General features: G+C 44.2%; 1 protein-coding gene and 1 long non-coding RNA gene across 6 annotated transcripts in view; one reads left to right on the top strand and one right to left on the bottom strand.

Moving 5' to 3' along the window:
• The window catches only part of LOC147378906 (uncharacterized), a 99,067-nt gene that overhangs the window by 7,144 nt on the left and 64,106 nt on the right, over positions 1 to 27,817 (top strand). For 2 of the 5 annotated variants that reach the window (XR_015164576.1, XR_015164617.1), the window contains exon 2: positions 17,197 to 18,136. The exons of 1 other annotated variant lie outside the window; for it this stretch is intronic. This is a non-coding gene — a long non-coding RNA (uncharacterized LOC147378906). Of the gene's footprint in view, positions 1 to 11,063; positions 11,163 to 17,196; positions 18,202 to 18,797; positions 19,034 to 27,817 lie in introns of those variants that run through there. 2 more of the 5 variants (XR_015164593.1, XR_015164607.1) reach the window with 2 other exon arrangements.
• Positions 26,899 to 27,817, bottom strand: part of KCNJ6 (potassium inwardly rectifying channel subfamily J member 6) — a 325,736-nt gene continuing 324,817 nt past the window's right edge. Inside the window, exon 4 of the mRNA XM_086402868.1 lies at positions 26,899 to 27,813. Coding sequence (XP_086258994.1) covers positions 27,488 to 27,813 — 326 coding nt within the window. The 3' untranslated portion in view covers positions 26,899 to 27,487. The remainder of the gene's footprint in view (positions 27,814 to 27,817) is intronic.

Here is a 27,817-nt window from a genome sequence, read left to right as displayed (position 1 = left end):
GGCAGGTTTTTTACCACTAGTGCCACCTGGGAAGCTGGTAATTGAAATATAATAGGTGTACAATATAGTATAATATTATATAAGTTACAGGTGTACAATAGAGTGATTTACAACCTAAAAGGTTATATTTTATAGTTATTATAAATATTGCCTATATTCTCCATGTTGTACAATATACTCTTGTAGCTTTTTAAAAATAATATTTATTTATTTGGCTGCTCCAGGTCTCAGTTTTGGCATGCAGAATCTAGTTCTCTGACCAGGGACCAAACCCAGGCCCCTGGAGTCTTATCCTGGGGACCATCAGGGAAGTCCCACTGTAGCTGATCTTATACAGAGCAGTTTGTACCTCCTAAGCCCCTTTGCCTACTCTGCCCCTCACCTCCTTCCCTCTCCCCCACTCTTGCCACCGGTCTGTTCTCTGTGTCCTTGGCTTCTTTTTCATTACAAAGATCATTTTATAAGGCTGCTCTTTGCGATTTCACAGCACAGGTGAAAAGCTCAGGAGTGACCTGAACAGAAGTCTTGCCTGTTGCACTGTCATGGGGGAGACACTCTAATGCTCTAACTGGAATGTTATTAATATGACAAGGTTCTATTTTTCTCGTTGCTTTTTTTTTTTGGTGAGAGAAGGAATGTGTGAATGTGGAGAAAGTTAAACAGGGGCCTCAGTGCATATTGCTGGGACTTAGAAGGGGGCGGTGGCATCACATAACCTGGGCTGAAGGGTTAAACCTCTCACGGGGTCCTTCCAGATGGAGCTTTAGGTGGATTGGAAGGAAACCGCAGTGCGCTGCAATGCAGGCAGGTAGGGTTTTTCTAATTGGGTGGCGGTGGGTAGTGAACCTGCCCATCCTCCCGCCATGACAGAGCGGAGTCTCTGGCTCCTCGGCTCTGGGGTTGGAGTGGGCACTGTGACTGTTTGGGCCAACAGAATGTGGTGACAAGTGGTTCAGCTCCTGGTGAGACAGGCTGGGACCCTGGGTCTTTACTGGAGTGCTTGCGCCTGGACAAAGTTCTCCTCCAGGAACAGATACAAAGAAACTATAATGGACTAAAGAGAACTGCAGGCAGGCACAGTTGGGGCCAAGTATGAACAATAAGATACAAAAGAGGCCACAGATTTATTGCCATTTCTGCGGTGCTGGGAGCAAAAGCAGGGTATTGCGCTGTGACCCCTGCACACAGCACCAGCCAGGGGGTGGGCAGGCCCCCTCAGCCACCCTTCTGGGCCTGACCCACCCATCTGCTCCTCCCCCCACCCCATTTAAGGAGCCAGCTCACCTCCCTCGGGGAGTGAGCAAGGGAGCCTGTTACTTGTTCTCGGTCCCTCTTGCTGGAGTGCGAGTCCCAGTTCTGTTCAGCCACTCAGTCGTGTCCAACTCTCTGCGACCCCACGGACTGCAGCACGCCAGGGCTTCCCGTCCATCACCACCTCCCGGAGCTTACTCAAACTCATGTCCATGGAGTCGGTGATGCCATCCAACCATCTCACCCTCTGTGGTCCCCTTCTCCTCCCGCCTTCAACCTTTCCCAGCATCAGGGTCATTTCAAATGTCCCAGGGTCCCAGTAAAGCCTTATCCAAATTCCCAGTCTGGTCTCTTGTGCTTGTGCTCAGCCCAATTGCTTTTCCACTCCTGTAGACTCAGAGTGAACAGTTGATTCCCTCTCTTTTTGGACTCTGATTATATGATGGCACAGTCACAGCAGAAACCATCCTCTGGAGCACATTTACACACAGATGCGAGGAATTCCGTATCTGTTATCTCATTTAATCCTTGCTCAGTCACCCAGTTGTGTCCGACTCTTTGCGATCCCATGGACTATAGCCCGCCAGGCTCCTCTGGCCGTGGGGTTTCCCTGGGCAAGAATACTGGAGTGGATTGCCACTTCCTCCTCCAGGGGATCTTCCAGATCCAGAGCCTCTTAAGAATTTCTACTGAGTCAAGAATCCAAGAACCCTGCTGGCTAACATAGGCGCTGCCTCCACTGAATGGTGGGCGTTCTGCCTCTTGGAAGCACCTGTCTTGTAAGGAGTGGGATACTTGGAGATGCCCATGGGGGTGGGCAAAGCCTGTGTCCAGTGACCAGGAACGGCCTTGGGCGCCCAGCGGACAGCTCACTGGAGCTGAGATACACCATCCCTGCTCACCCTCCCTGACTCCTGACCCACGATGTCCTGAGCCAAACCAACAGCAGCGTGAAGGCTTTAAGTCTGGGGTGGCTTCACATGGAGCGGCGCTTACCTGGGGCATTTTTGTCGAGATAAGACTGGTCACCTGGCAGGGCTGGGGAGGAGGCTGGGTGAAAAGTGGCTCCAGTAAGAAAGTGAAAGTGAAAGTTGCTCAGTCATGTCTGACTCTTTGTGATCTCATAGATATACAGTCCATGGAATTCTCCAGGCCAGAATACTGGAGTGGGTAGCCTTTCCTTTCTCCAGGGGATCCTCCCCACCCAGGGATCAAACCCAGGTCTCCCACATTGCAGGTGGATTCTTTACCAGCTGAACCACAAGGGAAGTCCAAGAATATTGGAGTGGATAGCCTATCCCTTCTCCACAGATCTTCCCAACCCAGGTCTGCTGCATTGCAGGCTGATTCTTTACCAACTGAGCTCTCAGGGAAGGAAGCGGTGGATAAAGATTCCAGCCGCTCTCCCAGGTGAAGGTGAAGGTGAAGAGGTGCGTCTGGTGGGGACCAGCGCAGGTACAGATGCCTGCAGGAGGCCCCAACTCCCCGCCTCTGGGTGGGGGCAGGGCAGCTGGAACAGTAAACAAAGGGGATTCCTGAGTTCCATCGCTTATCAGATGCCAACTGAGCTCACATGTGCTCAGCACGTGAGATAGGAGGCGTGTGACAGACACCACCCTGGTCCCAAGAAATCCCTGCCTATGCCTGGGGAGAAAGAAGTCCCGCGGGATGGAGATGAGGCCAGAGGGGGGATGGAAGTGGACAGGGTATGGGCTCCTCAGGGGTTTGGGCCCCTTGATTAGGCAGCTGACAAGTGTCCCTGGACCAGGCAGGTTCTGGCCAGCCTGCCCCATCTCTGCCTGCTGCTGGGCTGCTGGATGCCCTGCTTGATGGCCAGTCTGGGGAGAGACTCAGCCAGATCTGGAGTTAGTGGCGGGACCCCGCTGACCCACGTCAGCTGGTTTCCTTCATCGTCTGCCGCTGTTGAGCCCCTGCTGGTCTCGGCTCCTTGGCTAAGCTTCTGCTGCCCCCTCCCGGCTGGAGCCTAGTGACCCCGTCACCGCATGGGTAGTGATGGGTGGTTGTGGTTTCCATTTCTCCCTCTCAACATGAATTTGCTGGATTGTCTCCCAGAGTTTAACATGTAACTGGCAGTATAGCTTTCAGTTCAATATTATCATTGTATTAATAGCTTGCCATGTCATTTAGGACTAAGTGTTATAATCTTTGAGCCTCTGTTTTCTCAGCTAGAAAATGGGACTAATACTACTGATTTTGCAGGGCTATAAGGATTAAGTGGGCTTCCCAGGTGGTACAGTGGTAAAGAATCCGCTTGCCAATGCATAAAATGAGGGTTCCATCTCTGGGTCAGGATCCCTGGAGAAGGAACTGGCAACCCACTCCAGCATTCTTGCCTGGAGAATCCCATGGACAGAGGAGCCTGAAAGGCTACAGTCCATGGGGTCGAAAAGAGTTGAACACGACTGGGCAACTGAGCAAGATTAAGTGAAATAACAGATGTGGAATTCCTTGCACCTGTATGTAAATGTACTACTGAGTGATGGTTTTGTTGTTGTGGTTGTGCCATCATATAATCGGAGTCCAAAAAGAGAGGGAATAAACTGTTCACTCTGCGTCTACAGAAGTGGAAAAACAAGTTTTTGGAGAAACAAGTTTTGGCCCGTGGGGAAGAAGCTGGAACAGAGACCTAAAATGTGCTGACGCTGGCCCTGTCCCTGTTTACCCAGCTCTGGGAGGGACAGTGTGGTTTGAGGAATTTACCTTCTTATTTTCTTGTCTTTGGTTTTCCTTGTTGCTGGAGTGCAGGGAAGCAGAGTCTGATCTGCTCAAAGCAACTTTTATGGATGAGATTTAGCTTTCAAGTCTTCCTTCTAGAGATGACTTCAGGACTTTGAGGAAGAAAAAACATGAAGTTGTGATTTAGGAAGATTGTAACTCAAGCATTTGTTGAGAAGACACCAAATACTTTATTTCCTTGTAAGAGAAGAAAGATCATATTATATAATCAAAACGTGTAAAAGGAGGTGTGCATCGTGTTGGCTAAAGAAAGCCTAAGGTGACCTTCGGGGCTCCCCTGGTGGCTCAGTGGTAAAGAATCCACCTGCCATTGCAAGAAACACAGGTTTTATTCCTGGGTCAGGAAGATCCCCTGCAGGAGGAAATGGCAACTCACTCCAGTATTCTTGCCTGGGAAGTTTCATGGACAGAGGAGTCTGGTGAGCTACAGTCCATGGGGTTGCAAAAGAGTCAGACATGACGTAATAACTAAACGACAATAAAAACAAAAGTGACCTTCAGGGAAGCATTAGCAGTGGGAGATGATGGCTGCCCTGAGTCCCACTGGATCCAGCGTTCATTTCTCTTGGTGGTCTGCCGCGTGATGAATGGGAAAGCACTTGCCTTTCTGTAGGCTATCTATTGACCTTAGATGACTGCATTATAGCCTACTGGTTGGAAACCCCCAGGCCACAATGATGAACACTGATCAGACAAGTGGACCTCTTTTAAAAATGCAAACTAATAAGTTTCACAGAAATCACTCATTAGGGTGTGCTAGGATGTGAGCAGTGCAGTATGTTTTGTCAAAATGTTGGATGAGGTAATTTGGTAGAATGAACCATTCTACCATATATGGAGGCACCAGGTCATTCTCAGTTGAGATCATTCTCACAGAGAGATTTTCAAAATATAACATAGCTGTGAAAGCAGTAATAGGGGTTTCTATGGCTGCTATCATCACCTGAATGGCACATCATGAATGTTACTACTCTTTCTCCTCCATCCATCAACCACCCATTCCCCAACACACTCATCTACCTATTCATCCGTCCATCCACTCATTCATCCATCCATTCATCCACCTACCCATCCATTCATCCATCCATTCCTCCACCCATCCATCCATCCACCCATTTATCCACCCATCCATCCACTCATCCGTCCATCCAAACATCCATCTGCCCAGTCAAACATCCATCCACCCACTCATCCATCCATTCATCCACCCACCCATCCATTCACCTATCCATCCAAACATTTGTCCACACACTCATCCATTCATCCACCCATCCATCCACTTGTCCATCCATCCAAACATCCATCCATCCATCCAACCATCCATCCACCCACTCATCCACCCATCCATCCATCCAACCATCCATCCACCCACTCATCCGTCCATCCATCCATCCAAACATCTATCCATCCACTCATCCATCCATCCAAACATCCATCTACCCACTCATCCGTCCATCCATCCATTCATCCATCCACCCAAACATCTGTCCACCCACTCATCCATCCATCCACTCCTTCATCCATCCATTCATCCACCCACCCATCCATTCATCCATCCATCCAAACATCTATTCACCCACTCATCCATCCATCCAAACATCCGCCCAACCACTCATCCATCCATCTACTCCCTCATCCATCCATTCATCCACCCACCCATCCATTCATCCATCCATCCTAACATCTGTCCACCCACTCATCCATCCATCCACCCATCCACCCGCTCATCCATCTATCCATTCATCTACCCACCCATCCATTCATCCATTCATCTACTCATCCATCCAACAAAAAAGCATTGAGCACCAACTAAGTGCCAAGTATTATGGAAGGTGCTGGGGACAGATAGGTGAGACAATCCTTGGCTGTAAGGGGTTTGTTGTCTGCTGGGGACAACAGACAAGAAGGGTTAATGTTCAGTGCAGTGCTCGTTTATGAGCTCTCAGGATAGAGATTTGGAAGCCTGCTAGGTCAGGGGAGTCAGGGAAGGGTGTCTGAGCCTCCCTGAGCTGGCTTCAGATTCACATCAGATAAGTTCAGTTCAGTCGCTCAGTTGTGTCCGACTCTTTGCAACCCCATGAATCGCAGCACGCCAGGCCTCCCTGTCTATCACCAACTTCCGGAGTTCACTCAGACTCATGTCCATCGAGTCAGTGATGCCATCCAGCCATCTCATCCTCTGTCGTCCCCTTCTCCTCTTGCCCCCAATCCCTCCCAGCATCAGAGTCTTTTCCAATGAGTCAACTCTTCGCATGAGGTGGCCAAAGTACTGGAGTTTCAGCTTTAGCATCATTCCTTCCAAAGAAATCCCAGGGCTGATCTCCTTTAGAATGGACTGGTTGGATCTCCCTGCAGTCCAAGGGACTCTCAAGAGTCTTCTCCAACACAACACTTCAAAAGCATCAATTGTGGGTTCGATCCCTGGTCAGGAAGGTCCCCTGGAGGAGGGCCCTGCAATGCACTCCAGTTTTCTTGCCTGGAGAATGCCATGAACAGAGGAGCTTGGTAGGCTACAGTTTGTAGGGTCGCAAAGAGTCGGACATGACTGAAGCGATGGAACATACACACACACACACACACACATACATATTTACCAATTGCCCAAGACATTTGTTAAAAATATCATGAACATATTTGTAGAGTAAAATTGTTTTAAAAAACAGAGAGGGAGAGGTGAGACGGTATGAGAGAGAATGAGAGAAGCCAGCGTTTAGATATCACACCCAGAAACACAGGAAGATGCTGTATTATGAATGAGCCGTATTAACTCCATTCCTAAAATAGTTTTAGCACACTGCATTTTTAGAAAAAGGGAAATACCCCAGGTCCAATGGAAAAGTTCCTGTAACACCGTCAGCAGTTCCTGGGGCTGTCCTCTTGTGACCACCCGTCTGCGACCCCGAGTTGAGAACATCGAGGCCCCTGTGCCATGGGTGGTGGCTGCCCGTCCACCATCACTGGTGAATTGACCCAGGTGTATTTCACATGGCATCTCCCATGCACGTTGTGGTGTGAGGCGCCTGGGCTGGACTCACAGGTTTGGTTTATGCCTCCCTGGAAAGGGCAGGCGGCCAAGCCCTCTGGAGTCAGAGCTGAGGTGCCAGATTCGGCCAGAGCCAACCCCTTGCAAAGTGGAAAACTGAGACCATGGAAAACCCTCTCTTAAGAATGATTCTTGAGTTCAGCATTGGACCTTGTCAGATATTGTTGAAGTCCTCTAGTGAAGATACTTAAGGGAATTCCCTGGTGGTCCAGTGGGTAGGACTCTGTGCTTCCACTTCAGGGAGGGAGGGGTCGTCCCTGGTCAGGGAGCTAAGATCTTGCATGCTACAGGGTCCCCCCCCAAAAAATAAATCCAGGTTGACGCAACGCCGGGGCCGAGGCGAGTGAGCAGGTGCCTCAGTGTCCTTCCCCTCCCCATCCGTCGCTTGGCTGCCTACACACCGAGGAAACCAGAATTGAAAGAGACATGTGTACCCCAATGTTCATCGCAGCACTGTTTACAATAGCCAGGACATGGAAGCAACCTAGATGTCCATCAGCAGGTGAATGGGTAAGAAAGCTGTGGTACATATACACAATGGAGTATTACTCAGCCGTTAAAAAGAATACATTTGAATCAGTTCTAATGAGGTGGATGAAACTGGAGCCTATTATACAGAGTGAAGTAAGCCAGAAAGAAAAACACCAATACAGTATACTAACACATATATATGGAATTTAGAAAGATGGTAACGATAACCCTGTATGTGAGACAGCAAAAGAGACACAGATATATAGAACAGTCTTTTGGACTCTGTGGAGGAGGGGGGGATGATTTGGGAGAATGGCATTGAAGTATGTATAATATTATATATGAAACGAGTCGCCAGTCCAGGTTTGATGCAGGATACAGGAAGCTTGGGGCTGGTGCACTGGGATGACCCAGAGCGATGGTACGGGGAGGGAGGTGGGAGGGGGGTTCAGGATGGGGAACACGTGTACACCCGTGGAGGATTCATGTTGATGTATGGCAAAACCAATACAATATTGTAAAGTAATTAGCCTCTAATTAAAATAAATAAATTTTAAAAAGTGCAAAAAAGACAGAGCTGCAGCAAGCTGTTGTGAGCTGCTGGGAGTCCCAAGGTTCCTTCCATCTTTTTGTTGCTGTTGTTACAGTTTTCTAAAAAAAATTTCCATGGGAGGATAATTACCTAACAGTATTGTGATGGTTTTCGTCATACATCAACATGAATTGGCCATAGGCATACATGTCTCCCCTCCCTTCTGAACCAACTCCCCCCAACCCCATTCCTCCAGGTCATCACAGAACCCAGGCTTCTGAGTCATACATCAAACTCCCACTGATGATCTGTTTTACATATGGTAATATTTCATGGGCTCCAAAATCACTGCAGATGGTGACTGCAGCCATGAAATAAAAAGACACTTACTTCTTGGAAGGAAAGTTATGAGCAACCTGCTGCTGCTGCTGCTGCTGCTAAGCCCCTTCAGTTGTGTCCGACTCTGTGCGACCCCAGAGACAGCAGTCCACCAGGTTCCCCCATCCCTGGGATTCTCCAGGCAAGAACACTGGAGTGGGTTGCATTTCCTTCTCCAATGCATGAAAGTGAAAAGTGAAAGTGAAATCGCTCAATCATGTCTGACTCTTCACGACGCCATGGACTACAGCCTACCAGGCTCCTCTGTCCATGGGATTCTCCAGGCAAGAGCACTGGAGTGGGTTGCCATTGCCTTCTATGAGCAACCTAGACAGCATATTAAAAAGCAGAGACATTACTTTGCCAACAAAGATCTGTTTAGTCAAAGCTATGGTTTTTCCAGTAGTCATGTATGGATGTGAGAGTGAGAGTTGGACTATAAAGAAAGCTGAGTGCTGAAGAACTGATGCTTTTGAACTGTGATGTTGGAGAAGACTCTGCAGAGTCCCTTGAACTGCAAGGAGATCCAACCAGTCCATCCTAAAGGAAATCAGTCCTGAATGTTCATTGGAAGGACTGATGTTGAAGCTGAAACTCCAATACTTTGGCCACCTGATGCGAAGAGCTGACTCATTTGAAAAGACCCTGATGCTGAGAAAGATTGAAGGCAGGAGGAGAAGGGGACGACAGAGGATGATATGGTTGGATGGCATCACTGACTCAATGGACATGAGTTTGAATAAAGTCTTGGAGTTGGTGATGGACAGGGAGGCCTGGCAGGCTGCAGTCCATGGGGTTGCAAAGAGGTGGACACGACTGAGCGACTGAACTGAACTGAATATTTCATGAGGTACAGAGATCTAGCGGGTATTGGATGGGTCCCACCTGGTTGGGCAGGTGTGGGAAGGAGCAGGGCTGACCTGTTGCTGGGATCTGACTATGGGCAGAGGAAGGGGGGAGATGGGAGGGAGACAGAGGAAGAGACACACAGAAAGAGAAAGAGAGAGGCTGAGTTATTCTGAAGCCATGACATGGTTCTTGATTTATATGGGCGGGAGGTCTGACTTCCTGGGTGATCCTGTGACAGGTTATGGTGCTTCAAAAATGACTCCTGTCCCCACCTGTAGAACACATGCACACACACACACACACAAAGAAGACACCAAGACCATATCAAATTTTGTTTTTATTGTTCCAGTCAAAAAAAAGGAGGAACACCTCAATATGTAAACAGTTACCCTAACACAGAGAGTTGTTAAAGATATATATTTTTTTATTCTAAAAAAATTTGGCATTGTAGTGATTTCTCAATACATAACTTGTGCTTTCGCGCGCCGCATGCTTTCGCCTTGGTGTCCGTGCGCAGACGTACTTGGAGTTGAGTTACAAAAGGACTGAGAGGTGGTCAGGAGCCAAACCAGTGCTTGTGCCCTACCTGGCTTTCCTTCCCAAACACTGTGGTGGAAAGGTTGGCGATATTGACTTCAGAAGCTGATCTAGTTACTTATTCGGAGCAAAAGTCAGAAGACTTGTAGGGTTTTGGAAAAATGCATTTTCTTTTTTTTTTTTTTTCCGGTTCATCACTAAAGGATCATTGGTTTTGCTCAAGGAAAACTTCATTTTTTGCATTGTATTTTTAGTATCTATAAATCTCTTTTGTAATTACTCCTGTTTCATGATTTTGCTGGACATGTAGATTACTACTAAATGCTATTGAAATTCTACCAATGATTTATTGTTTTCCACAGATTTACTGAATCATTTCAACTCGCTTGACAGTGTGGTCAAGGACATTTTGCCTTTTTTTTTTTTCCCAGTAAAAGTCATTCTTAAAAAAAACAACTCAATCCTAAAGCCTTGAGAGCCTTTTATGCACAATGGTGGATTTACTAATAAATGCTACTGTGCTATTCTTTCTGTGGTCTGTGTTCCTTAACCTGGAATCCTAAGTCTTCTACAATTTAGCACCAGTTTTCAAAATGCATATTTTATCAAATCCTACAATAAGTTCTCTCTCTGTGTCTAGGCTGACCTGGCTCCCATCTCCCAGTCTTGCTTTGTGTTTGCCTAGCTTTGGACCCTCTCTCATGCTGACTCCTCAAACTTCAAGGAAAGCCCTCCCTCCTGGATCTCTATATTCCGAATCCCATTTAGTCTCGAGGAATATCAGGATGAATGTCCCGTCTCTTCCTTTCCCAGGAAACCATTCCCGAGGACTTACATGGAAGCTGACCTGCTTTCTTTAAATTTCAGAACAGTTGGTATACCCTCTATATTAGGTTGTCTTATTCTGAAGGCTAGAGTATGTTAATTTCCCTCTATGCCTTAATATCTTCATTTGTAAAGTGCGAGTCACTATTTGCTCACTGGGCTTCCGTGTGGCTTGATGCACTCAGCACGTGTTGTCACATGTAGAGAGCTGGTAGCCGTGAGGTTGGTTGTAGGCTTATTGAGGGCAGAGGAAGTCACCATTTCTTAGAGTCTCCAGGGTAACTTGCCTAGGACATCACCCACTGCACTGCAACCATTCATGGCCAATACTCAGTCCAGCACATGTAGGTTTAGGACAATTAACTATGGGGCATCCACTTCCAGAATATTCTGAGTGGAGTTTTTTCTTTATCTCGTCAGTGACTTACATCCCTGAGAATGGAAATACAAGTGTATGCCTGCTCCCAGCATTGGTGAACTTCATGCACCTTGAAAACGAAACATTTTATTTCTCTGTAGGTGAGATTTATCAAAAACTCAAGTTTTAAAGACTTTCTGGGAACAGAATTGAATCTCTGTTTAGAAAACAGCGTTTTCTAGGAACAGAAATCGAAACGCCGTACCTGGAACACCCACGTGCAGCCCGGTGACACCTTACCTTGATGACTTGGTCCCAGGAGCGCCTGGGCTTTGTTTTGTACATTAGTTCCTGACAGTTCTATGTGGTGGTGGAATGAGAACTTCCAGGTCCATAGAAACATGGATGTTAACAAACATGAACGCTCAAACCAGATTAAGACTTCTCCTCAATCTCACAGGTTCAGATTAAAAAGATTATTAAAGTTTAGGCACTGCTGAGCACTTTTGATCTATTGACTTTTCCAGAATAGTTTTCTATCTTATGAAGTGGCTCACAGAACCACCTCACATTTTACAGGGCCATAGTAATGTTTTTGGCCTTATTATTGTGCTATTTTGTTAGAAAAGGCAAATATCATGAATTATCTTTCAAATAAGAGAGGAAGAGGGTGATATGGTTGAAATAAAGCAGTTGAATGAAAATGGTATTATGGTTTAAGCTTTTTGCCGCCTTAATTGTGTTCTGTGTTGTTTAGTATCAATTTTTTTTTTTTTTTTGGCTAGCCTGGGGTCCTGGATGCCTGCTTCAGGGAAGGTAGAGCAGCATTCAGGTTAAAAGGAAGTTGTCAATAACCTGCTGGGGCTGCTCGAGCTGTTCATGGATGAACATGCAAGATGTGGGCATGCACTTATTTTCTATCAAAGACACTATATTTCCTTAGGGCATTTTTTTTTTTTTTTAACTGTAGAGGAGAGTATAGTGCTTATTTGGTAATACTGCAAACAGTCAGACACGACTGAGCGACTGAACTGAACTGAAGTGAACAGTTGTCTAGAAGGCACCCAACTCACACTTATAGCTTGTCTATTTGCTATAGGAAGTAAAAGAGAGAAGAATGTAGTTGGTGAGGGTGTGCTGGTGACAAGCATGGATGGTAATGAAATTTCACTGCCACCTGCAAAGGAATCAGTGACACTCTTAAAAGCGTCTAAGACTTAAATCTAAATCATCTTGGGCTTAGTTAGTGTAAGGATGGAGTACACCAGATCTGATGGTGATGCAGACCAGAACTCAGAGTCACAGAAGCGAAAAATGTGGGATTCAAAGGCTTGCTGAACAAGATGAGACTAAGAGCAGACACATTTCCTCCTCAATCTCAACTGAAACACTCACCAAGATAAACCACATTCTGGGCTGTAACACACACCTTAACAGACTTGAAAGAGTAGAAGTCGTGCAATGTCTGTTTTAGACCGCAATGAAATTAAACTAGAAATCAATAACAGAAAGATAGGTGGAAAATCTCAACGTACTTGGAAATGCAACAACATAATCTAAATAACATACAGGTAAATAGGAATCTCAAGAGAGTTAAAACATATTTTGGACTAAATGAAAATGGAATTATAACTTATCAAAACTTGTGTGATGCCTTCAAAGAAGTGCTTAGAGGAATGGAGAAGGAAAAAATAAATTTCTCTTTTCAGAAGACATAGTTTTCTATACAGAAAATCTGAAAGAATCAACCAAAATTTTTTTTTTGCAACTAATAAGCCATTATAGCAAGGTTGCAGGATACAGGGTTAATATACAAAACCTGTATGGCAGCAATGAACAAGCAGAATTTGAAATAAAAAGCACACCATTGTTTACATGAAGACTCTCCCAAATAAAACGCTTAGGTTTAAATCTAACAAAATACACATGAGGAAAACTACAAAACTCTGATGAAAGATATAAAGATGAAAGAAATAAATGGAGAGATAGTGCATGTTTATGAATAGGAAGAGTCAATATCGTCCAGATGTCAGTTCTCCCTAAAGTGAATGATAGATTCAATGCAATTCTAGTCAAAATCCCAGCAAGTTGTTTTGTGGAAATTGACAGACTGATTCTATGGTTTGTACAGAGAAACAAAAGATCCAGAGTAGCCAACCTAATATTAAAGGAGAAAAATGAAGTTGGAGGACTGACACTACCCCGTCTCAAGGCTTATTATAAAGCTACAGTAATTAAGACAGTGTGGCACTGGTGAAAGAATAGACAACTAGATCAGTGGAACAGACTAGAGAGCCCAGAAATAGACCCACATAAATACAGTCAACTCATCTTTGACAAAGGAGTGAAGGCAATACAGTGGAACGGAGACAATTATTTCAATAAAGGTGCTGGAATAAAACTGTACATTCATATTTCAAAAACAATGCATCTAAACACAAGCCTTACATGTTTCACAAAATTCACTCAAAACGGATCATAGATTTAGATACAAAATGCAAAACTATAAAACTTCTACCAGAGAACATATGAGAATACTTACATGACCTTGGGTATGGCAATGACTTTTAAAATACAACACCAAAGGCATATTTCATGAAGGAAAAATTGATAAGCTGGTCTTCATTAAAATTAAAAGTTTCTGCTCTGCAAAAACACTGTCAACAGAGTAAGAAGACAAATCACAGACTGGGAGAAAATGTTTGCAAAAGACCCATTTGATAAAGCGCTATTATCCAAAATGTACAAAGAACTCTTAAAACTCAACAATAAAGAAGTAATCTGATTTAAAAATGGGCAAAGAGATTAAACACACACACTTATGTTCTACTGATCTATGACAACCCACTCCAGTATTCTTGCCTAGAGAATCCTGTGGACAGAGGAGCCTGGAGGGCTGCTGTCCATAGGGTCGCACAGAGTCAGACATGACTGCAGCGACTTAGCATGCATGCATGCATTGGAGAAGGACATGGCAACCCACTCCAGTTCTTGCCTGGAGAATCCCAGGGACAGCGGGGCCTGGTGGGCTGCCAGCTATGGGGTCGCACAGAGTTAGACACGACTGAAGCGACTTAGCAGCAACAGCAGCAGCAGCAGCAGCATGACAAAGAAGGCAAGAATATACAAGGGCAAAAAGTTTCTTCAATAAGAGGTGCTGGGAAAATTGGACACCTTCACGTAAAAGAATAAAATTAGACACTCTCTGACACCACACACAAAAATAAACTCAAAATGGATTAAAAACCTAAATGTGAGTCTGGATAATTTAAAACTCTTAGAGGAAAACGTAGGCAGACTACTCTTTGAGATAAACTGAAGCAAGATCTTTTGATCCGCCTCCTAGAGTAGTGGAAATAAAAACAGAAATAAACAAATGGGACTCAATTAAACCGAAAAGCGTTTGCACAGCAAAGGAAACCGTAAGCAAAGTGAAAGGACAACCCACAGAATGGGAGAAAATATTTGCAAATGAAGCGACTGACAAGGGATTAATCTCCAAAATATACAAATGGCTCATCTGGCTCAATAACAAAAAATCAGACAACTCAATAAAAATAAGCAGAAAATCTAAATAGACATTTCCCCAAAGAAGGCATGCAGATGGTCAAAAAGCACATGTAAAAATGCTCAACGTCACTAATTGTCAGAGACACGCGAATCAACACGATTCTGGTCAGAACGGCCACCATCAAAAAAATCTACAAACGGTAAATGCTGGAGAGGGTGTGGAGAAAAGGGAACCCTTTTGCACTCTTGAAAATGTAAATTGATACCACCCTTTTGGAGAACAGTATGGAGGTTCCTTAAAAAACTAAAAATAGAGTTGCCATATGATCCAGTGATCCTACTCTTGGGCATACAACCAGAGAAAACTGTAATTCGAAAAGATACACTCACCTCGGTGTTTGTTAGAACACTATTTACAACAACCAAGACACGGAAGCCACTTAAGTGTCCACTGACAGGAATGGATAAAGAAGATGTGATACGTATATACAATGGAATATTTCTCAGCCATGAAAAGAATGAAATAATGCCATTTTCAGCAACATGGATGAACCCAGAGACTGGTACCCTGACTGAAGTAAGTCAGAGAAAAGCAAATATCATATAATAATGCTTATATATGTGGAATCTAAAAGACTGGTACAGATGAACTTATTTACAAAACAGAAATAGAGCAAAAACCCATCTTATGGTTATGAAGGAGAGGGGAGAAATGGATAAATCGGGAGGTTGAAATTGGCATATGTACATTATTACTGTGTTCAAAATAGTGGCTCAGTCAGTAAAGTCAGTTCTCCTCACTCAGGCAGTCAGGAGACTACTTGCAATCCAGGAGACCTGGGTTCAATTCCTGGGTCAGGAAGATCCCCTGGAGAAGGAAATGGCAACCCACTCTAGTATTCTTGCCTAGGAAATTCCATGGACAGAGGAGTCTGGCAGACTATAGTGCTTGGGTTCGCAGAGAGTCGAATATGACTGAGTGATTAAACCACCACCAACATGTACAAAGTCGATGACTAAGGACCTACTGGACAGCACAGGGAGCTCTGCTCAAAACTCTGTAATGACCTACGTAGGAAAGGATCTAAAAAAAGTGGGTCTATGTATACGTATGGTTGATTCACTTTGCCATGCAACAGAAACTAACACAGCATTGTAAATCAACTATATTCCAATAAAAGCTTTTAAAAAGTGGGCAATTACCTGAACAGACACCTCATCAAAGAAGAAGTACAGTGGCAAATAAACATAAAAGAAGATGCTCCATATCATATATCATCAGGGAAACGCAGATGGAAACAACGAGACATCAGCGTGTCCCTGTTAAAATGGCCAACATCTAAAACGCTGACAACTCCAAACGCTGGCAAGAATGTGGAGCAGGAGGAATTGTCGTTTGTGGTCGGTGGGAATGCAAAGTGGTCCAGCTGCTTTCGAAGACAGCTTGGCAGTTTCTTCCAAAACTAAACATAGCTTTATCATATGATCCAGGCTTCATGTTCCTTGGTATTTAACCAAATGGAAAAAAAAAACCCAAAACCGATGTCTACATAAAAAACCTGCACACAGATATTTATAGCAGCTTTATTCATCATTGTCAAAACTTGGAAGCCATGAAGACGTCCTTCGGGATGTAAATAGGTAAATAAATTGTAGTTCATCGGGACAATGTGGGATTATTCAGCCCTAAAAAGAAATGAGCTACCAAGCCATGAAAAGATGTGGAGGAACTTAAATGTGTATTACTAAATGAAAGAAGCTAATCTGTAAAGGCTATGTACTGTATGATTCCAACTATATGTCACTGTGGAAAAGGCAAAACTGAGGAGACAGTAAAAAGACCAGTGGTTACCACGGTTTAGAAGGAAGGAGAGATTAAAAGGCAGACCACAGGTTTTTAGGGCAGTGGAGCTATTCTGTATGATGCTACCATGGTGGATTCAGTTCATTATATGCCACACATTTCTGAAAACTCAAACGGTGTTCAACGCCAAGAGCGCACAACGCCAAGAGTGAAGCTTAATGTAGACGACTGGACTTTTGGTCATGATGATAAATCAACATAGGCTCATCAGTTGTAGCAAATGTCACCACTGCTGGGGGATGTTGATAATGGGGGAGGTTGTATACTGTGGGGACAGGGGTATACAGGAAGTCTCTGTATTTTTCGCTCAGTTTTGCTGTGGACCTAAAGTTACTCTAAGTAAGACAATAAAGTTTGTTGATTTGGAAAAAAGATGAGAAAACAGTTTCAGAGCAGTTCATTGATTTAGTCCAGACCATCTGGCCCTTCTGGGGATGGAACCAGGGCCTGAATCCTACTCTTCCTCAGACTGAATCCAGGTTTCCTATGTACTAGTGAAATAAAAGGCTGCTTCCTGACCCACTGCTTGTGAGTTCAGGGCAATGTATGGTATATTTCAGAAAGAATACCACAGTGGTGGTGAGAGGGGCAGGGGAGAAGTGGCTTTGGATTTCTGGAAATTCACTTATGTGGACCAGCTCATAACTGATTGGGAAGGATGTGTGTGTGTGTGTGTGTGTTTAAGTGCTTGTATATTTGTGTACATGTACGTATGTATGCGGGGAAGGCGGTGTTGCATTTGTCAGCTGATGTGTTAGTTATGAAAGACTGAAAACTCCCACTGCATTGTGTAATGTTTAGCACAATCTTTTTTCTTTTAGAAAAGGAAAAAGAAAAATCACATGAAGATACAAACAGGAAGCAAAGAAGAGGCCACACATCTTGCTGGTGCCTGTTGTAATCGTGTTAGAAAGTAAGATGGAAGTCAAACTGCTCGGGTCGTGATAAATTCTCACTTTTCCCTTAGCACCCCATTTGAATGTGGCCAGATGACCAACTGAAGTACAGACTCTGGGATCTGGTCTGGTCTGACTTGCAGAGTGTGGGCATGACTTAGAGATTTGAACATTAAGACCTTCCCTCTAAAAGCAAGTTCTCATTTTGAGCATCACCGCCTCCAAAGTTTCCCTGAGGTCAGTGTCCAGTGAGATTGCTATAGAGATGTTTCTGGTTAGCATAGTTTATTCCAGTAGGAGTCACCGAGACTGACTGAACTGAACTCTAAAATCTTCAGAGCTAAATTCCACTTCACCTTTCATGCCGATGTAAAGGAGTTTTGGAGAAGATGCTTGAGAGTCCCTTGGATTGCAAGGAGATCCCACCAGTCCATCCTAAAGGAAATCAGTCCTGAATGTTCATTGGAAGGACTGATGTGGAAGCTGAAATTCCAGTACTTTGGCCCCCTGATGCGAAGAATTGACTCATTTGAAAAGACCCTGATGCTGGGAAAGATTGAAGGCAGGAGGAGAAGGGGACGACAGAGGATGAGATGGTTGGATGGCATCAACGACTCAACGGACGTGAGTTTGAGTAAAGTCTGGGAGTTGGTGATGGACAGGGAGGCCTGGAGTGCTGCGGTCCATGGGGTCGCAAAGAGTCAGACATGACTGAGCGACTGAACTGAACTGAAAGGAGTTTTTCTCAGGTTCAAAGCCACACGGACAATGGCAAGTTCAAGGAGAAACGATGTTGAGAGGACTTTGCATCCTGGGGGCAAAAACGAACCCTTCCGATTGGAAATTAGGTTTTCTAAAAAAACTTGTAAGTAGAATTTAAAAATCTCTTTTGTTTGTCCTTGAGTTTATTATTGAAGCACTATTTGACTACTTGTTTTGGACCAAACTTTATCTTTTATGTAGAGATTAATAAGATGGAGGCTCTTTGGACATATATCAGAAAATGTGAATTTAGTTTTGGTTTTGGGATCTTTTTAAAGGCAAATGTGATTCGACTGCAAGAGCGTGCACATGGGGATGATGGCTTGAAGAATAAGTTTTTAAGGAGCCTTTTGGCCTCCTAAGTGTGTGCCATCGTAGGAATGTGAGATAGGAATACGTCACACCCATCATGCTGAATAAATACCCATTTGCCTGGGCACTGCCCCTTGTATCTTTAGTTCCCCCAAGGCTATCTCCAGGAGGAGCACTCCTGGGGAGCCTCAGCTTTCTGGGGCCTCTGCCACTTCTCATCAAAGACTCCGTGGAGCGGTCCATGCTGGTAGGCTGCAGTTGCCATGGCAGCAGCCATGAATGATCTGGGTAACCAGGCACCACATGGGGGCCAGGTTTTTCCCCAGGGCACAGTCTGTGCAGACGGTGGCAGAGGAAAGACCACTGTTCACAGGCAGGTGTCTGAGTCACCATGTCAGAAACCTGCATGCGTGTGAGAGCTCACCGTTGTTCCTGCATGGCTCTCGTTTTAGATGAAGAATCATCGGGCTGAATAAAGATATTTGTAACTATCTTTGGCAAGCTGGCCAGCCTCGTCACAAGGACAAGAAAATTGCCCTGGAAAAGTCCAGCTTTCTCTTGGGCACAAGACTTCACTGATGTTCCATTCAGTAATGGGCTGATGTCAAAATGCCCAAGCATCACACTTGAGCCCTCAATGTCTCATGTCTATGGGGTATGAGCAAAATATTCTACATTTTGGTCTCAGGTAATCCGACCATGAATATATTACGTGTTCAATTAAAACTGGTGGTAGACAATGAAGTAAGAGATAGGATTAACCCCAGTAATGGGCTTCCCACGTGGCACCAGCGGTAAAGAACCCGACTGCCAAAGCAGGAGATGTAAGTGAGAGATGTGGGTTCGATCCCTGGCTCAGGAAGATCCCCTGGAGGAGGACATGGCAACCCACTCCAGTATTCTTGCCTGGAGAACCCCGAGGACAGTGGAGCCTGATGGGCTACAGTCCGTGGGGTCTCAGAGTCTGACACGACAGAAGAGACTTAGCAGTCACACAACGGGTTCTCAGTTGCTGCTCAAGAATGGAATGAATACTCAGAGGAAGGTGCTAGGAAATCTGGCTTTTGGAGGTTGCTGAGGAAGGAAATTCAGAAAGAGGAGCTGGGTAGAGTGCTTGGATGACCATTTGCAGTGATGTAAAAACTCTGTGGGCACCTGGGGGACAGCTTAAGTTGGGTCTCCAAGTGTGGCAATCCAGACATGTTCCTTGCAAATAAAAAGAAGATCCTTGACTTTGCTGTCACATTTGGTGGCTCTTCCAGAGGAAGGGAAAGAGATGCAAAATTTTTTGACCTGGCTGGCATTTTTTTTTTTTTTGGTTGTGGGGTGGATTTGAACACATCAAGACTCCTCACTTAAAAAGAGGGGACAGGTCAGATCATCTTGGGAGATGGCTGAAATTGCTGGATGAGGCAATCAAGTATGTACTCTAGGCCCAGGGGTACCAAAACGCGACAATTTCTAGAGGCTGAAGAATTAGGTAAAAAGCAAAATAAAGCAGTGAGGTAATCAACACGGAAATGAGAACTCTCTGGGACTTTACGCTTTCTTTTTTATGTGTTGCTGCTGCTGCTAAGTCGCTTCAGTCGTGTCCAACTCTGTGCGACCCCATAGACAGCAGCCCACCAGGCTCCCCCGTCCCTGGGATTCTCCAGGCAAGAACACTGGAGTGGGTTGCCATTTCCTTCTCCAATGCACGAAAGTGAAAAGTGAAAGTGAAGTCGCTCAGTCGTGTCTGACTCCTAGCAACCCCATGGACTGCAGCCTACCAGGCTCCTTTGTCCATGAGATTTGCCAGGTAAGAGTACCGGAGTGGTTGCCTACTGCTTAATTAAGCAGTTGCCTACTGCTTAATTTTGAGTTACTTATGTTAGGGGCATCCCTGTGCACAGGGGACTCAGAAGGTCTTATTTCAGTTCTTCTAGGAAGGGTTATCATCTCTGAGCCACTTGGGTGCTCTGTGGGGTCAAGAGTGCTGGCCAAGTCAAGCTCAAAAGATGCAGTGTTCCCAGCAGACGCTTCTGGGGGAGTTGTCATCAGTTAGATGGGCAGAAACCAGGACTGGAGGGAAGGACTCACCCACAGAGGTGGTGAATATGACTAAGGCTTCTGCACTACCCAAGGCTGAGCCAAGGGGCAAGGGAAGGTGTGGTTCATATGTGTCCCCCAAGTCAGCCAGGCTAAGAGATGATGCCAGAAAGATACTTGCTATGATGGAATCTGTGAACAGTATTCCAACTCTTTCTCTAAGCTGCCCGGTTAAACACCTAGAGGTTCTAATCTCATAGCTGTTGGGAACCCAGATCTCTGCCCTCCAGCTGATCCAGTTCTGCTAGCTGTGTTTAGCTGTGATAGACCCAGCGTTGATGTACTCCATAAGGCATTCAGTTTGGACTGGGGTGTTAGTAACCCAAGATTCCATCTTAGGCTCCTGGGATGTCTTGTTCCTCTGGTTGGATATTTTATGTTTTCTATTAGAACTTTAGGTATGATGATGCATTAGGTGCTTATTTTACTAGTGCCTGTTGGTAGCAGATATTTACACTGCCTGAGAGAAACAGCCCTTCATGTTCTTATAAAGATTGACTGGTTGATATCACAGCATTCATGATTGGTGTTAATACAGGGGGTGGGTAGCCTTAATCTTGAAATGGTCGATTATACTTTTGGAGCAGAAACAATTTAGTTCCCTGAAATCAAGCTCTGTTGCCTATGTGGTCACAATTCTCTAACTGACCACAGAACACGTTAAAATGGATGTCTAGGGGTGTGGTGTCTAAGAATAATTTTTGAGTACCATTTTCACTGGTGATAAATCTCAATCACTTAGTCATGTTGCTACTTCAGTGAGCTATTCTTGTGAGTGTTAAAGTATTTTTTCCTCCTTCCCCCATCCCTCTTCTATTTGAATGAGGTGGCTGCATGAAGCTTTCTTTCACCAAGGTAATGGGGCCAAGTAAAAGTTTGACTCCTTTTCACATTTACTTAGGTTTTATGGTGCTGAACTTTGAGATATTTTCTCGCCTCCTTAGTTATTACGCTGTTCCACACAACCGCGAGATTGCAAGCTTTTTGCATGATTGCAGATCCCATCACCTAGTTTCAAACACAGGACCAAATCCATCCCAGTTTCCATCATTTACCTGTCAGCAATGCAATATCACAATAATTTATTACAAAAATTTTTCTTTCCCACCTAACTTCCAGGAAAGCACTTGTAAGAGAACTTGATGTATTTTTTCAGTAGAACTAAATGGGAGAAAAACCTGGCTTGGCTGACTTATGTCTGGCTTTGAAAATGTTCCCTTAGAATGCAAGTGAGTTCAGTCTGGTGATACTAAAGAGTGTCATTTAATATTGATTTATCTCAAAACCCCAATGTCTGAATTTCTTCGATCCAATATTTCTGTAGTTACCAGTCTTTATCTTGTACTTCAGATTCAGAAGGCAGCAAACAACACACCAATTCTTTTACTACACCTCTGTTTCTTCCTGAGCATTTTTCCAAAGGACCTGTTTGTTTTTATTCGCATGTTAACCTTTTAGCTGAGTAGCTAGAGGGAGCCAGAACATGTGCAACTAAACAGGAGTGGTGGCTCAGGGTTCTTATCATATTGATCAACTGTGGGCTAGAAGAACCTGGCAGGGAAAGATGGAGAGACAGCTCAGTAGTCTAGTTAGTTCTGTTCCAAGAAGGCATGAGAGGGAAGGCAGGTAAGTTGGGGAATTTGTTTGGACATGTGGCAACCACTGCAAATCCAGGCCATCCCACTCCACAGAGACTTGGGACCCAACCATTTCCGTATTTAAACTCCTGTGAATATCAGTGAAGCAATAGCTCAGTGAAGGAATAACTGGGAATTCTGATAAAAAAAATCACTCATTAGTTTTAATTTTTAATATAGTAGTTTTACCATATCACTTTCTGAAGTTGCCACTGAATCTTGCCTCACTATTTACTCTATTTTCCACCCTTGGGGAAATGGTTTTAATAAGGAAACAGTTTTTCTTTGAGACTCAGCTCAAAGAAACAGACAACTGTGAAGCAGTTCTCTCTCATTAAAAAATAAGTTATTTTTCCTCAAATAAACCTATGCACAATACTGGAAATAGATTTACCCTGGAAAAGATCATCATTATTCTACGTTGCCCAGGAATCTTTGAACAGTACAGTACAATATGCAATAGTATTTAATGGTACTAATAGTATTTAATAGGACAGTGCTGGGATTGGCAAGCTTCTCCTGTAAAGGGTCAGATAGTAGATACTTTAGTCTTCTGGCTATGGGCCCTCTGGCTAATTAACTCAACTCTGCTGTGTATTGTGAAAGGGGTCATAGCAACACATAAGCAAATGGGTGTGCCTGTGTTCCTAGAAAACTTTATTTATGGATACATAAATTTGAATTTGATGTAATTTTTACATGTCGCTAAATATCCTTCGCTTTCTTTTATTTTGCACGTGGATTTGAGACCAGGATCTGTAATTAACTGGACTTGCGGCCTCAAGGATATTACTCAGCTTGCCCAAACCCTAGTTTTCCATCTGTAAAGTGTAAATTATAATATTCAAGCTCTCATGGTAGATGAGAATTAAATGAGATAATTCATGAAAGTGCCGTGAATGCCCCAAACACTACACAGTGTAGGGGGTTCTGCTGTTTTGTTATTATCGTCCAGACTGCATTTTGTCAAAATCAAATAGTAGCCTGACCAAGTTTTGACTTCTAGATGACACTACATCCAGAAGCTCTCTGAGGTGCATTTTACTCCATTTTGAATTAAAGGATGACATTTGCATAAATACAGGTTGGCCATAAAATCTAGAAACAAGATGTTATTAATTGACTCTGTTGTAATGCAATATCAATGAAACATTTATTAGGTATCTACTGTTTATATTTTTTTACTTCATAGCCATCCACTGACAAGAAATGATAGACAAAGCTCACCATCTGTGTAAACATTTAACTTTCAACTGCCCTTAGGACTCTTTTGAATCAGAGCATCACCCGAGTCACGGCAAGACTGAAAACTAGTCAGACTAGCTTGGCAAGCTCTTTTGGAAACGACTATATTTTATTTTATTTTTTGTCTTGAATCACTTAGCTAACCAAAGTCAAATAATTTCACATTCTTTCGGTGAGTTCAAATAGTTATTGAATGGAGCTTTTGTCCACTGGCACCCACATTCATAAACACTTTCTGAATATCCCAAAGATAGTGACTTCAACCTAAGTACAAAAGCAAAGGGGGAGAAAAGTAAGAAAACTTAGGGAGAGAAAAACAGGAATGTTGCTTGGAAACTTCAAAACTTAGGCTTTTAAATAAAGTCATAAATATTTTTAAAATTATAGAGTATCATGAGAAATAGACATTTTAGAGCCTTCGTTTGGTTAAACCGGCAAGAGAAAATTGTGCTTTAGAAATAGGCTGAACTTTTTAGATACAGTGGCTGGAATTAGTATTCAGGAACATAAGATACTAACCTAAATCGATGGAACTAGAACTGGAGAATGAGGGAAACAGCAAAAGAGAGGGTTGGATGGAAGAAGGGGGTGGGGAAAGAGACATTTCCTTCCCGCGGACCTAGAGTGTCTATGTATTGGACCAAACCAGGCCAGAAGACCATATTTTGAAGAGATTGAAAAGCAATGACCTGACCTTACAGGGATCGCAAGGGTGTTAATCCAAAAGAGTATAGTCTGCCCATGGGACATCTAGAAATATAAATGATTTTATTCGTTACATAAAGCTGACATAAACAGGTGATCTTCTAGTTGGAAAGCATGTTGGGGTGGGTGGCAACGAGAATCTGAGGGTCTCAGCAGCCCTTGGGGAGGTCATGCTTCCAGCTGAGTCTGTCTTTTCTCCAGATTGGGGTCAGCTGTGGCAAGTTGTAACCCTTTAGTCTAAAATTCTTATCTGGCTAATGATACAGCCATGCTTTTATGGGAAAGGGACTCAAATATGCTGCCGGACAGATCAAAATATCATGTTGAGAGTGATCCTCATTCATTATGAATATTGAAGGATTAAAATAGGCTTATTTATTTCAATAATGCTGGATTTCCTATGGAAATAAACAAGGGACTGAGTGATCGGAGACTGGATATGGTGGAAGAGAATGGGTAGAAACTGTAGTCAGCTTTGCTGGACTGTCAATGAAAAACACCTTTCAATACTTGCTACTTAGAAAATTCAGTCTTAATGAGCTTCTTTCAGTTCCAAATCTTAACAGTTGACACAAAATACACTGTTAAACTGTGTTAGCAACAATTGTAGAAAAATAGACATGTTTGATAAGGACATTCTAATAAAAGGTTCTTCTGGAGCATCATCATTTAAAGATTCAGAGGCTCACATTACAAAAACGAGATTTGGTTCGTGTTCCATCTCCAACCACATTGACACCAAAGACAGTGAGAAAAGGGGAAAGGCCTCACACCTGGGTGTCCTGTCACAGACACAGAACTGACACTGTGTCTGCCCAAAGAGTTGCTAAGGCTCTTTGCTCAGTTGTGCGCAAGGGGCCCCACCCCAACCAGACAAGTCTGTGTTTTGTCCTTCAAGTCTTAGTAAAGCATTTGGAAAGGCCCGCTGAGTCTCCAGGAGCTACGTTAGCAGACTTCTTGCAGCCCCAGCTGATCTTGCTTTGTGCTACCATGCCTTTCCCTGCAACTCCTGGTGCTGCAGGGTTAGCGTCCCCAAGGCAAGAGTGCCCTTTCTAAGGCTACAGTGAGGTAAGGCCACAGTGCCTCCCTACAGCCTGGCAAGAAACACACAGGGCTCCCTCCTCCTCAACTACAACCTCCTTTTTGGAGTGTGTGGAATGAAAAAAACTAACACATAGTCAATGCAAAAAGTGAAATGTTGGCAAAGAGGCAAGAGCTACGGCCAACAGTTTTGTTTTCCATATGATCAGAGCCAAGACGTAATTGTCTTGATAAAAGGTGTCAGAAGTGGGAGAAGAGAGACACCCTCCTTCCCCCGCCATGTCAAACTTAGGAGTTACTTTCCTTATCTCTGGGACATGCTTTTTAGTACACGAGGTCCCCAAACTACAGTGAAGGCCTGTGCTATCTGGTTAGGGAAGGCAAGGGCAACAGGAAGGGGCAGCTAGTTTGAGCTCTGCAACCTCCACGGTGCAAAGCCTCAAACTGAGCACAGCTGTAGGAGCTGAAAATGAACTTGGATCCAGTCAATGAATATCTGTGATGGATGGTTGTGTTAGGGAACACACAGGTTATAAATGCAAAATTAACACGAAAGATCTGTTTCAGTGCAAAATCTCCACCTGCCCTTGAGGTTTTGTCTAAGATTCTCTTCTTTCTCTTATTTTTTCATTTGAAATATTTTTCATTTTTGAAAATTAGATTTTCAGTACAAAATATTGTTCCTTCCTTCCCTCCTTCTCTCCTTTCTTCTTTCTTTCTTTTTTCATTTACCTTTGCAGATTAAAACGAATTAAGACTGTCATTTTTTTGGTCATTTTCTTTGACTGGGAGACACTTTGAATTTATAGTCTCTAACCTGTGGCATACTCTAGAGCGATTCTTTATTAGACCATCACTAAGATTGTTGATCTAATCATTGAATACTGAGCTCTGGTAATGTCATCATCATCATCATCATAAATACCAATGCAAGGAATTCTGACGGCTAAGCCCCTAGGTACAGGAAGGGTGTCAGATGGAGTCAAGGTGTGTGAGAGCAGTGATTGTAATATACTTTGCCCACTGCATGCCATCGTGAATTTCATGACTTTAGACCCAAACCATCTTTTACAAACTTACCATGTCTCGTCTTTAAACTGTGTTTATAGAGTGGAAACAGTAGGAGAGTCAGTGGTTTTGTAGAAGAAAAGGTTCTCAAACTACGGTTCTACAAAGGGCGAAACTCACTGGAAAAGCATCAACACATCACTGATGGGAATTCCCTGGTGGTCCCACGGTTAGGCCTTGGCACCCCTCCCCTTGCAGGGCCCCAGGTACAATCCCTGGTCAGGGAATGAAGATCTCACAAGCTTCGAAGAGTAGTCACCCCTACCCCTCCACCCCACCCCCCAAAAGAAAGAAGGAAAAAAAAACCCACACACACACAAGAAACAAAAAAAATGCACATCATTGGTGGCATGCCAGAGCATGTTCTCCTCCTGAAATTCTGCCCCAAGCTAATCAGTGAGGTCCTTGTAGTCTTAAAAAAGAGACCTCAGTTTTGTAAACATTTCACAGTATATCAGCATATTGGTGATGAGTTTTGCCATCTACTGGACCTCCAAACTTCCCCCAGACCTATGGCTTATTAGAGTCAACGAAAGGGGTCAGTGAGGTACCCAAACGGCTGCCAGTCTGGGACACAGAACGAAGGCCATGCACTAACGGGCCAGCGGTCGATGGGATCAAAGAAATCCAGAAAACAGAGACATCAGAACAGAAATGCCTACTGTACTTTGGGGATCATTTTTTTAAATCTTATTTCTAAAGTTATATATCTAAACCTACATTGATTTTACATCTATGTACAGTATTTAGAAGTTGTGTTCTACAGTACTTTTGTACATGCTGGGTTTTATTACTAACTGCAAAAGAAAATAATTACATAAGGCATATATATGTACAGTGCTTTGTCTTCACCTCACCTGGGTCCTATAACTGCAACGCCCACAGAGGGCAAGCACCTCGCCCCGTGGATGAAATTTATTGAGATGTGTAAAACGGAGGGCTCGACTCCATGTCTCACTGCATGAATGAATAGGCACCAGAGACCTTCCTCGTCATATCCCAGGGAAACTCTTTGATGCACTCTTTTGAGTGATCTGCTATTTTACAACACATGCAGGGGAGTAGCGTAAATCTCTAGTCAGATGTGCCCTATCCCGGGAGGAGACCAGGCTGGGGCCACAAATGAGGGCATATATCACCTTAACCCAATCTGCAAGCTACCTCGTCAATCTGAATTAACTGAGAGGGCAGGTAGATATTTTACACCTTGAAGATTTGTTTCCTGGTAATGCCAAACTTAAATATAAGGAAAGAACAGAGTAAGAGACAGAAAAGAAAGAGAATGAGAGACAAGGGAAGGTTGCGGGGGGTGGGGCATGGGGGTTGGAGAGGAGAAAGGGCAGCCCCGGGCCCGGGGACTAAACTTTGGATTCATTCTCTAGGTTTGCCACGTCACCATTCCTCTCTGTCTGCTCCTCAGGGTTCTTTTCCTCCTCCTCAGTCTCCAGTTCTGCGTGTTGGTTGAGTTTGCTGGAGACAGACCAGCTCAGGGGCAGCTCGGCCCTGCTGGCTAACTCGGCCAGCTCTTTGGCACTGAGAGATGGGGTGCTGGTCTCGTAGGTCTCGTGGAAGCTGTTGTAGTCGACTTCGTAGAACCCATCCTCCAGCGTTAGGACAGGTGTGAATCGGTACCCCCAGAGGATCTCACTGGTGATGTAGGAGCTTCGAGCTTGGCACGTCATCCCTGC

Source organism: Bos grunniens, chromosome 1 (assembly GCF_055505025.1).
Source record: "Bos grunniens cultivar Pamir isolate PY7600 chromosome 1, Bosgru_T2T1.0, whole genome shotgun sequence".
Lineage (NCBI taxonomy): Eukaryota > Metazoa > Chordata > Mammalia > Artiodactyla > Bovidae > Bos > Bos grunniens.
Note: the sequence above shows the minus strand (reverse complement) of the source record. Positions and strands in the feature narration are given on the sequence as shown.